The sequence below is a fragment of the Gossypium raimondii genome, chromosome 9 (assembly GCF_025698545.1).
Source record: "Gossypium raimondii isolate GPD5lz chromosome 9, ASM2569854v1, whole genome shotgun sequence".
Taxonomy (NCBI): Eukaryota; Viridiplantae; Streptophyta; class Magnoliopsida; order Malvales; family Malvaceae; genus Gossypium; species Gossypium raimondii.
Window position 1 is genome coordinate 33268005 of NC_068573.1, and position 15519 is coordinate 33283523.

The 15519-nt window shown below is 39.4% G+C and overlaps 2 protein-coding genes across 2 annotated transcripts; both read left to right on the plus strand.

Moving 5' to 3' along the window:
• The first annotated feature begins 5423 nt into the window (after positions 1-5423).
• On the plus strand, positions 5424-6635 carry LOC128032591 (uncharacterized). Its single transcript, XM_052621231.1, has 3 exons — positions 5424-5502; positions 5674-6227; positions 6333-6635. The coding sequence occupies exons 1-3, from the start codon at positions 5424-5426 to the stop codon at positions 6633-6635; spliced, it is 936 nt and encodes a 311-aa protein (XP_052477191.1).
• A 6536-nt stretch (positions 6636-13171) lies between these two features.
• Positions 13172-13773, plus strand: LOC105797651 (uncharacterized). Its single transcript, XM_052621233.1, has 2 exons — positions 13172-13672; positions 13756-13773. The coding sequence occupies exons 1-2, from the start codon at positions 13172-13174 to the stop codon at positions 13771-13773; spliced, it is 519 nt and encodes a 172-aa protein (XP_052477193.1).
• Positions 13774-15519: the final 1746 nt, after the last annotated feature.

The following is a 15519-nucleotide window of genomic DNA, read 5'->3' on the forward strand; positions in this document are numbered from 1 at the left end:
GTCCGACGAGCCTCCGTTTCGGCCACCGGTCGTTGGCGACAGGCTCCGCCATCCTTGGTGGCCGAAAAACACCAAAAGACCTTGCTTTTGAGTGCTTCAACCTCTCGAGTCCAAATCTGGGGGAATATTCCCAAAAAATCTTTTAAAAATCACAAAACCCCCAAAAACTTTTGATTTTTTTTGGTTTCGAAAACCCTAAAAATCACCAAACCCTCTACCCACGGCGGCGAAGTACAAACTTTCAGTGAGTTTTTTTGAAAATCGTAAAAACCCCAAAAACTTTCAATTTTGTTTTTGGGTTTTGAAAACCCTAAAAATCACCAAACCCTCTACCCACGGCGGTGGAGTACAAACGTTCAGTAAGTTTTTTTGAAACCTTTCTCTCTTTGTTCTTTTTGTATTTTTATAAAATATAAAAAATAAAACGAGTAATAAAATTACCTTTTTGAAGTTTTTGTATTCTATTTTTGTATTGCTTTTTTTTTTGTTTCTGTTACAATCTATGGCCTTTATAGCAAATATTACATTGTTTATTGTTTTTGTTTTGCTACTGTTTCTACTGATATTCTTTCGCTGCTTTTTCTTTCTTTTTTGTCCTTTTTTTGCAAACATCGGCTTGGTCAATGGAGGGCGATGGAATGTACATTTTTGCCATTTTGGTGCAACGGCGGCAGGAGTGTTAGGCCTCGGGACGAGGATCGCTGACGTGGTAAAAGGAGCGGCGTCAGAAACCCTAGGGTTTTTGGCCATTCTGAAAATGTTTAAGTGTTTTGGGCCAATAGGCCTCTTTTCATTTGGGATTGATGTATTTTGGATTTTGGAATTATTATTATTTTATCTTATTTCTTGGTTTGTTTTTTGGTTGGGCCCGGGCAAAAATGGCCTATTACACTAATCGCTCAATTTTTTTAAATTAATTTTTTGCTTTGGTAGTTTCGGTGTCGATCATCCATGTAATACCCAAATTTTTCCCAACCCGAACCCAATTATTAAAACCTAATAAATACTAGAAAAGAAGAATAAATAAATTAAACTATTAACAGTCCAGTTTTTTACAACAGTAAGCCCAGTTAGCCCAAACCCGAATTACAAATACCAAATACCTAGCCCAATACCTTAAACCCAAATTAACCCAATTAAACCCAATTATATTGGCCCAAACGACTGATTTTTTTCCAGAAACCCCTAGGGTTTCTGGATTCTTCTGACGCCGCAACATTCAAACCTCAACCAACCTTTGCAACCACTGGTCTTTTCCTCGACGTGTTGCACTGCTGCAGTAGAAGCGGCTCGCGCCAAATCCACGCGAGCCTCCACGTCCACTACTCCGTACACCTGCAACAAACAAAAATGAACAAAGCAGCAGGCAAAAGGAGCAAAAAAAATAGCAGAAAGGGCAGAAAAAAGAGATGATTTTTGATTTATTTTTTCTTTTGGATCCGGCTATATAAAAGCCATTTTTCTGTATTTGAAAAGGGGGGAGGAGAACCCACGCATACTATATCACACAGAATATCAATGCAAACGAAAAAAAATTAAAAAAAGGTGATTTCGAGTTTTATTTTCTTTTTGCTCTCGATCTTTTTCTTTTTCGATTCTTTGCTCTCTTTTTTCTTTTATTGATTGTTTGAAAAAAAAGAAACCGAGTAAGGATGAGAGTTTACCTTCATAGTGCGACGGTCGGATCCCTATTTCTCTCGTCGCAATCGGAGCAGATGGGGATCTGAAAGGTTAAGCTGGGACAGAAGGTGAAAAGCCAAGCGGCGCTCTCCCTTTCTTCTGCCATTTTGAATGAAAACCTTTAGATTTAGGTTTTTTTTTGTTTTTAAATGTTTTCAAAAAAACGGCACCGTTTGGTGCCTTGACCCAGTGATCCGACTTGATTCGGGGAGGATCCGTGCCTTTTGAAATTAAGGGGAAATTTGCATATTCGGTCCCTCCGCATTGGCTTTCATTTCGATTCGGTTTCCTTTTAAATTTTTTAAAATTGTTATCGCATTTTTATTTTTATTTCAATTTAATCCACAGTTGTGCGGCGTCGTTTCCATTGTTAGGATTGAATGCCCAGATCCATGCGTTTAATTGCTGCTTTGGTCCCTTGGATTTGAATCGATTGCAACTATAAACCTTCAAACATTTTCATTTTAATTTAAATCTTTTTTTTGTTATGTTTACTATTATTTTTAGTATTTTCTTTAATTTTATAATTTTTCTTAATATTTGCTAGTATCCTTTTGTCTTTATATTAGTTATATCTTTTACTTATCTCTTTTCATATTTATTACTAGTATGTTTCGTGATTTTAAATTTTTGTAAAAAAATGACATTCAATTTTGTTTATTCATTTTATTTGTGAATCAAATTCTTTGTTTTAGCGTTTTAGAGTTGTTATCATGCGTTATTTTTAGATTTGTTATTTTATTATTAAAACGTTGTTTCATTGCAATGCGTTAATGTTTTATCATGTGTTCCTATCATATAAAATTATTTTTATAATAATTTAATTTGTATAATTTATCAATGATTTCAGATTATATTCTTTTAAACTGATTCCTATATTCTATTTATTCAAAATATTCCAATATTGCATTCATTCCAATGTATATTGTAATAGGGCCCAATCGACCCAGGCCCAAACATAAAAAACAACCCAAAATAGTCCCTAGCCCAGCAACTAAAGAAAACCTAAGGGAGAAATAAACCCTAGCCGCATGTCTGCCCCGACGCAGCCAGCAAGCATCCAACCGCCGCACGCCTCGGGGCCACTCCTCCACGAACGCTCCGTGATACCTGCAAACACGGACTCAAAGAGTTCGGAGGAGAAAAACAAGCAAAATATATAATTTATTTTTTTAATTTTTTTCCTTTCGGCCTATAAAAGGCCATTAAATCTATAAAATAAAAGGGGGGATATGGTATTAACAGAGAAATACACAGGGAAATTGAAAGAAAATACAGATATTAAACTTGTTTTTCAAAGGTGATTTTTGCTTTTTATTTTGCAGCGTTTGTTTTATTTTTTAAAAAATTTTCTGGTTTTTTTCTTTTATTTTCATCATTATTTTGTTTAAAATAACAAAGAAAAGGAGGATCTTACCTCTGTCGAAGCTGCGGGACCGTCGCCTGCCGTCGTGATTGGAGCACCGGCATGGGATGTGGGGTGGCGCGAGGACGCTAGGGTTTAAACCCTAGCAGAGCACCAGAGAAACTTTTTATTTTAGTTTGTTTTATTTTTTTTTATTTTTTTTTGTTTTTTTTCATTCGGTTTCAAATGAATTTGAAGGGCAAAAATTTGGCTTTAAATAATGTTCAAAACGGCGCCGTTTCGTCAAGACCCTGACCCGCGCGGTGACTCGGCCCGAAGGGGAGGATCCGCGCGCTCTGACGTCACATGGTCTATTTGCGCAATTGACCCTTCCTTTTTTGCGATGCACTTCAATTAAACTCATTTTGTTTTTTTTTTTAAATTTAGCCGCATCTTTCATTTCTGTTTCAATTCGGTCTTTCGTTACGCAGCGTTTTGGAGGGTGGGATTAATTTCCCTTTTAGTCCCCCATAGTTGCTCGCGTGTTCAAGTTTGTCCTCTTTTATTTATTTTCGAATCTACCCCATTTTTTTGTTTTTAAGTTCAATTTAGTCCATTTTAGTTTTTTTTCTATTTTTTTAAAATATTTATCATTATACCATTGTTTATTATTGTTATATTATTTATTATTATGGTTATTATCATTATTTCTATATTCATGCACGCATGGTTTTTACAATATATATATATAAATATGCATTTTTTATGTATTAAACACACATATTTTTATATATAATATATACGCATTTTTTAAAATATATATATATTTTAAAGCTTTTATGAATACATGCATATCTTTTATTCATACGTTTTTTGTATATTTTATATATTTTAAAACTTTTATATACTTTATTTTGTAAATATATACATATACATTTTTATCTTTATTTTATTTTCATGATTTTCGTACACATATATACATGCATTTATTATTTGTTTTTTGATTTGATGTATCTTTTTGTTCATAAATTTATTTGTATATTATACCTACTTGTATATATTCGTAAATGTTTATTCATATATGCTTGAAATTAGAATGTTGATCTCATGTTATGCATTACCCCTTTTAGCATATCCTTTTTTAAAAAAATGTGTATTTTGGTTTTATCGAAGCATTAAAATCATCATATTTTTTATAAACTTCCAAAATATTTGGCATTCATGATTCTCGGGAAAGATTGTGTCCTAACTTACTGGATTGCGATTATTTTTTGATGAATTTAGAAAGCCAAATATTTGTTTTGCAATAAATTCGTAAATTTTAAATAAAAGCTTATTCTCAGGAATTCAAAATGTTGGGTCCTAACTTACTGGTCATGACATTTTCTTCTTGAAATAAGAATTTTCAAAAGCAAAAGGCAATATTCGGGTATTTTGAAGATTTAAAAACATTGTGCCCTAACTTATTGGGTGTGGTGTTTTGTTTCTTTGAAATAAGAATGTCTTATCATTTTAATTCATTCATGAAATAAAAAAGTTTCCTTTTAAAATCTTTTCAAGTTTTCGACACCAAGGCATAAATAAAATCAATTTGGTACCAATTTTGGGCGTTACGAGGGTGCTAATCCTTCCTCGTACGTAACTGACTCCCGAACCTGTTTTTCTCAAATTCCATAGACCAAAATTATTTTTAAGGTGCGCCGATCACACCTTAATAAATGATCGGTGGTGACTCCAGTTTTTATTTTTAAGTCGAAACTAAAATTTTTGTTTTCAAAAATTGGTTTCGACAGCTTGGCGACTCCATTGGGGACATAGAGAGTCGAGCCACAAACTGATCATATTTGTCTTTGTGTCGAAAATCAAAAGTTTTTAAAAAAATTCATGAGTTCCTTTGCATTCATTGATGTTTTATCATGGTATTTTGGTAACTTTGCATTTGCATTTTGCATTTTACCCTTAAGTGGGAGCGAGAAACTAGTCCTTCGTGAGGTTTTCACCTCCGTGCAGGGTAGTGGACCGCTTCTGGGATACATCCGTACCTGTGTCTTCGTGAGATTTTCATCTCCGTGCAGCTATAGGGAAATGTGTCCCCCTGAACTGAACTCGATCCGTATGAGTCTATAATGGGTGAGGATCGAGGAATTTGCTGGTTCGGGTACCCTTACTCTAGAAACTAAACCTCATATAGTGAGCTTTAGGAACTTACCCTAGGTAGAATTATACCGAACCCTAGTAGATTCCTAAATAAGTGTTCTTGTTATTTTATATTGGATTATATCTTTATATGTGATACTGACTTGGGTTTATTTTGTTTTGATTGCATGACATCATAATTGCATGACATTTCATTATAAAGGCGTTGGTTCATATTCAGTTGCCATATAGAAAGTTTATCATGGGAAATGGGTTTCTTGATAGAGTGGAAGAGAATACGGCTGTCCGGACTTGGTCTGAGAAGATACAGCATGAAAAAGGTGATAGTTTGGCCGTGGGATACGTATCAGAGTTATGGGACTTCACTCGTGTTAGCGTAGCTCAGAACAACTTGTAGGAGTTGAAGGAGATTTGGGATCAATGGGATAATGAGATTAGGCAGTTATTCTATTTGAATTATGGGGATTTGCCTTATTTACTTTGACATGAAGGTAGACAAGCGTCTGTTTCAGCTCTTGCTCAGTTTTGGAATCTGGCCTACAGTTGCTTCACATTCGGGAAGGTTGATTTGGTGCCTACGATAGAGGAGTACATAGCTTTACTTCGGTGTTCGAAGGTTCAGGTAGATAGAATTTATTCGAAAGCGGTAAATGTACCGACCTTCTTGAAGAAGCTGATAAATATAACAGGGATGAGTGAGCAGTGGGTTACGGCTCGGATTAAGCAAAAAGGGGATAGCAGGTGTATTCCCTGGAAAAGTTTGAGGGACCTCATTTTAGCACACCTAGATGTGAGGAAGAAAGTAGACGTCTTTGCTTTGAGTATATATGGCTTAATTGTGTTTCCTAAGATTTTGGGGCATATTGACGAGGCGGTCACTGATTTATTTGATCGACTTGATAAGGGAGTTACGCCAGTTCCGGTGATTTTGGCAGAAACCTTTAGGTCATTAAATGCATGTCGAAGAACGGGAGAGGGCAGATTTATTGGATGTGCGCAGCTATTACTTGGGTGGTTCCATAGCCACTTTTGGAAGGTTGATAAGGTTTCATATCAAGTCTTCTCTGAAAGTTATTCACCGTTGAAAGAGATAGTGGCTATGTCAAGGAGAGATGATATTACAGAGGAGAAATGGATGGCAATCTTTTAGAATTTGCAAGAGGAGAACGTCGAGTGGAGAGCTTCGTGGTTACTTCCAGATGATATCCTATATCGGTGTGGAGATTTTGACTGGGTTCCGTTGCTCGGGATTTGGGGAGCTGTTGGTTATGCTCCATTGCTAGTATTAAGACAATACAGGTCAAGACAGTTTGTTTCTGCCACTCAAGGACTAGCTGAGTGTGAATTTTCATATAAGGATGATGGCTACAAGAGGAAGGCTCGTGAGATGGCCAATGCATGGAATCAGACTCGCCGAATGAAGATTAGCCGTGGGTCCAATGACAACTTCTGAGTACAATGAATGGTGTGTTAGGAGGATTAATGACAACATTCCTGGGCCAAGTCCAGGAAATAGTCAGTCGATAGAGGAGCATTTGCGTGTCGTCCCTTCTGAGCTGGAAATCATAAAGCAAGACTTCGAAAGAATAAATGCAACATTAGAGAAGAAAATAGAGAAAATGGAGGAAGAAAAGGTAAATTTAAAGTTGGACATAGATGTTCAAAAATTGGAAACCGAAGGCCCGAGAAAAGGGAAGCGCAAAGTCGAAGAAGATCTGAACAGCTTGAAGACGGATTATAAGAGACTACGTTTGTCAATGAGAACTACTGGGTTGGGAAAAACCTCAGAGCAGTGGCATCAAGAGGTTCAAGAAGAAAAGGCCAAGGCTAGTAGATGGGAAGAAAGATTCCAGGAAGCCCAGATGCAAAATAGATCGCTTGAGAAGAGTTTGTTAGAAAATCAGAATGAAAGGAAATAAACTAAAGGCTAGAGTGGTTGAACTTGAGAAGATTGTTCATCAATACCGAAATCGTAATTCAGTGGTGGAACTGCAAGTAAGTTTAAGCAGGATCAAACAAATGAAGAAAACTATAGAAGAACTGGAGGTGGCATTGCAGAACTGTAAAGCCAGGATTGAGTATTTGGAGGCAAACGAAGATCATCAAAGCGAACAGCTTCATTATTTCCAGAATCAAGTCAGAAGCAGGGGTCGTGTTATGGGAGAAGCTTTGGTTCAGATTCGGGAAGTAGCAGATTACCTACAAACTCTGGCAATTCAAGCTGACACGTTGAGTGTAAAGTATGAGTTGGAGTCAGACCGGGGACGGGAGTTAGCCTCGTTGCTTCAAAAAATCAAGGTCTTAAGTATTAGGGTGAAGTCGTATTTGTAGTCTATTCTATGTAAAGGGATTTGTTTTCTAATAAAGTTTTCCAAGTGGAATTGAATCATAATTAACGCCTTTCTTGCATTCATCTCATGCATCGCATCATATGCATTAAAAATCTTTAATTGATCCTAATTAATTAAAATTATTGCTGAGTTAACCTGGAAACCAACCAACCAATCCCACACCGATACGACACTCGAGCAAAGACAAAGGTTATGGATCAGAGATTAGAAAAGCTTGAACAGTACCAGAAGGAGATGCAAGACCGGCTTCAGCTACAAATGCAAGAACGGTTAGACAAGATGAAACAAGAGATGTCTGAGAAGATGCTAGAATCCCAAGAAGATATAGTGGCAAAGTTAACCCAACTGATAACCAAGGGAAGTGATAAAGGAAAGGGCCCCATGGCAAATGTCGATGAGGGAAATGATGATGAACCTCTCTATCCTCCAGGTTTCACCCCTCCACATGTGCGAACTCAAGCTGAATACCCGCGCAAGTCAACTGTCACCATCATGCCTCAGCAGTTTCGGGCTGGTATTTCAAACTTCCAAACTGGGTCGGGTTCTAATCCTGAAAATAATTCTGTTAACTCTGCCATTCCTGACTTTGATGAAGTGGTTGAGAAGGAAAGAATGAAGGAGGAGTTATCGAAACAGTTAGAGGAAAGGTGTAGGTGGCTCGAGGAGAAGTTCAAGGCGATGGAGGTCACTGAGGGTTATCGAGGCGTTGATGCAAAAGAGCTGAGTTTAGTTCCAGATTTGGTACTCCCTCACAAGTTCAAGATGCCAAAATTCGAGAAGTATAATGGGACAACTTGCCCAGAGGCTCATATCACCATGTTCTGCAGGCGAATGGCTGGATACGTTAACAATGACTAGCTATTAATACACTGTTTCCAAGATAGCCCAACAGGGGCAGCATCTAAGTGGTACAATCAGCTGAGCCGTACCACGACTGGTTCATGGAGGGATTTGGCACAAGCATTCATGAAACAATATAGTCATGTGACAAACATGGCTCCTAATAGAATCACCCTTCAAAACATGGAGAAGAAGCCGAGCGAAAGCTTTAGGCAGTACGCGCAGAGATGGAGGGAGGTCGCAGTCCAAGTTCAGCCACCGCTCTTGGAAAAAAATGACTATGTTGTTCATTAACACCCTGAAGGCACCGTTCATTACACATATGTTAGGAAGTGCCACAAAAAGCTTCCCTGACAGAGTCATGAATGGCGAGATGATTGAGAATGCCATCAGGAGTGGGAAGATCGATGCTGGAGAGAGTAACAGAAGATCGACTTCGAGGAGGAAGGAAAACGAGGTGAACAGCGCGAGCATGTACAACAAGGGTTACCCGAAGTCAATAACAGTGAGTCAGCCAGGAAAAGTGGCTGCCAATCAGCAAAGCTCGTCGAGACAAGAGGTTGGTACAAGGCGAAATACTGAGAGGCCCCAATTCACGCCAATTCCTATGTCGTATAGGGAACTATACCGAAATTTATTTAACGCACACGTAGTTTCCGCTTTCTATCTGAAGCCCTTGCAACCCCCGTATCCCAAATGGTACGATGCGAATGCACAGTGCGACTATCATGCGGGAACAACAGGGCATTCCATAGAAAACTATACGACCTTTAAGAAGTTGGTTGAAAGGCTCATTGGTATGGGTGTCGTTAAATTTGATGACTCGACCAAGTCAGAAAACCCATTACCAAACCACACTGATGGTGGGGTAAATATGATGGGCGAAGACAAAAAAATCAAGGCAGACATTGCGGACGTGAAAACTCCTTTGAGATGGGTCTGAAGGAGATGGTGAAAAGGGGACTAATCGTCTCAAAAGGAAGTTGTGAAAAGAGAGGGAACTACTGTGAGTTCCACCATGAAGTGGGGCATGAAAGTCAAGAGTGTATGGAGTTTAGGGCCATGATACAAGGTATGATGGATAATAGGGAGATGGAATTCTGTGAAGGAGTTCAAGAGGAGAATCATGTATGCGCGTCAGAGTTGGCATTGGGAGTTTCGAAGGCTAACCATCCTGTGGTCATCATTTCACGACCTCAGAACAGTGAGGTTGGGGTACGTATAACGCCAAAAGTAATCATTCAAAAACCGACTGTGTTTGCATATAAGGATAATAGGAGGGTTCCTTGAAATTACGATTGTAATGTGACAATCCCGGGGAAGAAGGATATAATCAGTAAAGAGGATCAGGATGAAGAAAGGCACTGCGAACAGATGAAAGATCGAGTAGAGCCAATAAAAGAAGAAACTTCAGTTGGAAGGAAGAAGAAGGCGGTCAAACCTGAATTATTGGTCAATAAACCAATCAAAGAGGAGGAAGTTAGAGAGTTCTTGAAGTTCATAAAGCATAGCGAGTACAGCGTTGTGGAACAGCTGCACAAACAACCAGCTCGCATATCTGTGCTAGCTTTACTCCTGAACTCGGAGGGATATCGAAATACACTACTAAAGGTGCTAAATGAAACTTATGTGGCCGACGCTATCTCTGTTAACAAGTTGGATCGACTGGTCGGCAATATAAGCGCTGATAATTTCATCTCCTTTAGCGATGATGAAATACCATCTGGGGGTATGGGATCTACTAGAGCTTTACACATCACTACAAGGTGTAAAGGGTGCATATTACCGGGAGTTCTGGTAGACAACGGGTCGGCACTGAATGTATTGCCTCTATCCACGCTCAACAGGCTACCTATGGATAGTTCACATATGAAGTCGTGCCAGAATGTGGTGAGAGCGTTTGATGGCACCGAGAGGAAGGTCATGGGAAGAATTGACATACCCTTGTTAATTGGCTCAACTATCTATGAGGTAGACTTCTTGGTTATGGACATCAAGCCTTCCTACAGTTGCCTATTAGGAAGGCCATGGATTCATTCAGCAGGTGCGGTACCATCATCGTTACATCAAAAACTGAGGTTGGTGGCAGAAGGCCGGGTAGTGATGATAAATGCTGAAGAAGATATCATTGCATCTGTGACCAACGATATGCCTTATTTAGAAACAAGTGATGATGCAATCAAGTGCTCTTTCCGTTCCTTGGAGTTCGTAAATGCAACATTCATCCATGAGGGAAACAAGATCCCGATGCCGAGAATATCAAAGACCACAAAGGTGGGTTTGCAATTGACAGTTGGAATGGGAGCTTTGCCGAGAAAAAGATTGGGGAAGTATCTTCAGGGCCGAGTTGAGACTCCAGTGTTGAAAGACAAGCAGGACCGTTTTGGCTTAGGATACAAGCCAGATGCTAGGCAGAAGAGGATAGAGCAAGAAAAGAAGCGAGAGAGAAGAAGGGCTCGTTTGACAGGTGATGATGTCAAATGGGAGCCCATGACCTTTCCTCACCTATCCAAGACTTTTGTGTCGGGAGGATTCATCTATCAGGGAATGCTAGGAGTTGGAAGTATTAACACGGAGTTAGAAAGTATTCATGCCATGTATGAAGAAGCGACGAGAGGAAGAACTTTGCCGGATATTCGCCCTTACGAGTCGGGAAGTGCGCTAAATAACTGGACTGCAGAAGAAATACCTGTAGTTTTTAGGATTTCCTCAGAGTAATGTCCCGAACACCCTTATTGCTTTTAGCCTAGAAGTGATAAGGATTCTTTTGTGAAATAGGCTCATGTCCAAATCGTTATTTTAATAAAGTTTATTTTTGCAGTCATTTTTGGAGCAAATCTTTCTTTCCATAAGAGCAGTTATTTCGAATTTCTCCCGAACTACACTTGCATTTCATTCATGACCATATTGCACCAAACAAATTCCTGAATCCATATTGTTTTTCATAACAGGTCCTACGATATCAATGATACGAATGTCACTCTTACAAAGTTAGAGTCTCATTTTGAACGAAACATGTGTTTAGAGGGATCGCATGATTTTGAGGATGACGAAGACTGTGGTTTGTCTCCTGACTTGTTGAAAATGGTAGAAAAAGACTGAGAAGCAAATCCTACCTCACAGGGAATCAATAGAAATTGTGAGTTTGGAGGAAGGTAAAGAGGTGAAGATCGGATCGGATATCTCTGCAAAGACAAGACAAGACCTCATCGAATTACTCCGAGAGTTCAAGAACGTGTTTGCATGGTCATACCAGGATATGCCGGGGTTGAGTACTGACATTGTAGTCCATCGTCTCCCTATAAGAGAAGATTGCAAGCCAGTGCAGCAAAAGCTCAGAAGGATGAGGCCTGATATCGTGTTAAAGATAAATGAGGAGGTCCAAAAGCAGTTTAATGCCAGATTTCTGCAAGAAGTCAAGTATTCTGAGTGGGTGGCTAACATCGTACCAGTTCCAAAGAAAGATGTAAAAGTACGAATGTGTGTGGATTATCGGGATTTGAACAAGGCTAGTTCAAAGGATAATTTCCCATTGCCCAACATCGACACATTGGTAGACAATACTGCGGGCTTTTCATTGTTTTCCTTCATGGATGGTTTTTCTGGGTATAATCAGATAAAGATGCATCCTGAAGACATGAGAAAGACTACGTTCATTACGTTATGGGGGACGTTTTTTTATAAAGTGATGCCGTTTGGATTGAAGAATGCAGGAGCGACATACCAAAGAGCCATGGTAGCCTTGTTCCATGACGTGATGCACAGGGAAATCGAGGTTTACGTTGATGATATGATCGCGAAATCTAGAACGGAGGGCGAACATATGCGGGTCTTGAGAAAGTTATTCTTAAGATTGAGAAAGTTTCAGCTCAAGCTTTATCCAGCGAAGTGCACTTTTGGGGCCAGGTCAGGAAAGTTGCTAGGCTTCATAGTAAGTGAAAAGGGAATCGAGATTGACCCAGACAAAGTCAAGGCAATACGAGATTTACCTCCACCTTGCACTCAGAAAGAAGTTCGAGGTTTCCTCGGAAGACTGAATTACATCGCTAGGTTCATTTCACAACTGATTGAGAAATGTGATCCTATATTTCGTCTTCTGAAGAAACATAATCCTGGTACTTGGGATGAAGAATGCGAAGAAGCTTTTAACAAGGTGAAGCAGTATTTGTTTAACACTCCAGTGCTGTCACCACCTAGCCCGGATAGGCCGCTGATATTGTATCTGACAGTATTTAATAATTCCATGGGGTGTGTGCTAGGCCAACATGATGAAACGGGGAGAAAAGAAAGGGCAATATATTATCTCAGCAAGAAATTCACTGACTGTGAAATGAGATATTTGTCTATTGAAAAGTTATGTTGTGCCTTGATTTGGACAACCCGAAGATTAAGGCAGTACATGTTATACCATACGACTTGGCTAATCTCAAAGTTAGACCCGTTAAAGTATATGATGGAGTCAACTGCTTTGAGTGGGAGGATGGCCCGATGGCAGATCTTACTGTTTGAATTCGATATTGTCTACGTGAGCCAAAAGGCTGTGAAAGGGAGTACAATTGCTGACTTTCTAGCTAGTAGAGCTCTGGAGGACTACGAGCCGTTGAGTTTTGATTTTCCAAATGAATATTTGATGTGTATAGCGGCTATGGAAGAAAATTCACAAGAAGGTTACAGTTAGAGGCTAAACTTTGATGGAGCCTCGAATGCTGTGGCCAATGGAATTGGGGCAGTCCTAGTGTCCCCGAATGATGATCATTATCCTTTCACTTGCAAATTGGATTTTGATTGTACAAACAACATGGCAGAATACGAAGCATGCATCATGGGTATTCGTGTGGCTATAGAGCGAAGAATCAAAGTGTTAGAGGTTTATGGAGATTCGACATTGGTGATATATCAGCTCAAGGGTGAGTGGGAAATGAGAGATCCCAAATTAATCAGTTATCGAAAGTTGGTCCTTGAATTGATTAAAGAGTTTGAGAACGTCACTTTTTGCTATCTCCCACGAGATGAAAACCAAATGGCTGACGCACTAGCTACTTTAGCCTCCATGATTAAGGTGAACAGACATGAGGATATGAAGCCTATCCAAATGAGTATCCATGAAGACCCGGCTCATTGTTGCAATATCGAAGAAGGGGAAATCGATGATAGTCCTTGGTATCAAGATATACTACGATATGTAAAAAATCGTGAGTATCTTGGCCAGGCAACGAAGAATAAAAAGAGAACTCTGAGAAGGCTAGCCATTGATTACGTCTTAGATGGGGAGATCTTATACAATAGGGGAAAAGATCAGGTACTGTTAAGATGTGTGGATGCCGTGGAAGCAAAGAAAATCCTGGAAGAAGTCCATGAGGGCATCTGTGGAACTCATGCCAGTGGGTTCACAATGGCTAGACAGATTATGAGATTCGGGTATTACTGGTCCACCATGGAAGGGGATTGCACCAATTATTCCAGAAAGTGCCATAAATGTCAAATCTATGGTGATAAAATGCATGCACCTCCTTCGCCTCTTCATGTCATGACTTCTCCATGGCCTTTCTCCATATGGGGTATGGATGTCATCGGGCCAATATCACCGAAGGCTTCAAATGAGCTTCGTTTCATATTTGTGGTTATTGACTACTTCACCAAATGGGTAGAACCTACTTCGTATGCCAACGTTACAAAGTCATCAGTCAGTAAGTTCTTGAAAAGAGAGATCATATGTCGATATGGAATGCCTGAAAGAATCATATCCGACAATGCGCTGAACCTAAACAATAGCTCAATAGCAGAAGTCTGCAATCAATTCAAGATCAGACATCACAATTCATCGCCGTATCGCCCAAAAATGAATGGTGCAGTGGAAGCGGCTAATAAAAATATAAAGAAGATTGTGGGGAAGATGACTGAGACCTACAGGGACTGGCATGAGAAACTACCGTTTGCCCTTCTTGCTTATCGAACGTCAATCAGGACCTCCACCGGGGCAACGCCTTTCTCCTTAGTTTATGGCATGGAGGCAGTCTTGCCCATCGAAGTTGAAATTCCTTCTCTCCGGGTTTTGACTGAGCTACAATTGGATAAAGCAGAATGGGTTCAATCTCGATACGATCAGTTGAATCTGATAGAGGGAAAAAGGCTAAAGGCTATTCAGCATGGTCAGATGTACCAGAAAAGAATGATGCGAGCCTACAACAGGAAGGTCCGACCCAGAGAATTTCATGAGGGGGACCTGGTGTTGAGAAAAATTCTTCCTCTACAAAAAGATTTTAGGGGGAAATGGATGCCGAATTGGGAAGGTCCTTATGTTGTAAAAAATGCCTTTTCTAGAGGAGCCCTGATCTTGGCTGAAATGGATGGAAGAAACTTGCCTAATCCAGTAAATTCAGATTCGGTCAAGAGATACTTTACTTGAAGAGGGGAAGGAACCGAGGTGAAAACCCGCAAAGGGCGTTTTGATTCCAAAAAAAAAAAAATGGAGAGGCTAGGGTGAAAACCCGCAAAGGGCACCTTAAGACCAAAGGGGTTTGAGTTGAAAACCTAAAAAGGGCGGCTCAAATTTTTACTGTCACGTGGTAGTCGTGTTGTACCTAAATCGATAGAAAGGAATAGACGACATCTTGGGGCATCAACAAAATACTGTGAATCTCCTAAACGCATGTTGAATTTAGAAGGGTCTTCGAAAAGTTGTATAGAGAAATTCAAGCAGAGATATATGGGGCACCTGTTCGTAGTATTTGTATTGAATTCGTTGTTTTAGAATGTTTCATTCTTTTACAATATAAATGTCCCCAGACAATTCCTCTATCATTGACAACCCATTGCGAGCTATGCTCCCAAATTAATTTTGTTTATTTTTATGATCTTTTCGCAAGCATGTTGCATTAGAATGACGATTAATGGACTAGTAAAACTTTCACAAAGGAAGTTTTTCATATTACTCTAGAAATTTCTAAATAATACAGGAGCCTGAAGCAGGACTATTGTTTAGACTTCATCGGGTTAAAAGGTCGAAGATATCTAGGGGTCAAGAGTCAAAATTAAGATTTCCAAGTTTTGACGAAGCGTTGTTGTCACAAAGGAAGCCTTAATGAGTAATAATGACTTTAAACATTCAATATTCATTTTTCATGACATAACATTCAAATGTCATTC

Excerpts from the sequence above, each read along its gene's own strand:
- LOC128032591 (XM_052621231.1), top strand. The coding sequence starts at position 5,424 with ATGGGAAATGGGTTTCTTGATAGAGTGGAAGAGAATACGGCTGTCCGG. Across the intron at positions 5,503-5,673 it reads GAAGATACAGCATGAAAAAG|GTAGACAAGCGTCTGTTTCA; the intron begins GTGATAGTTTGG and ends TTTGACATGAAG. Across the intron at positions 6,228-6,332 it reads ACTTTTGGAAGGTTGATAAG|AATTTGCAAGAGGAGAACGT; the intron begins GTTTCATATCAA and ends GCAATCTTTTAG.
- LOC105797651 (XM_052621233.1), top strand. The coding sequence starts at position 13,172 with ATGGCAGAATACGAAGCATGCATCATGGGTATTCGTGTGGCTATAGAG.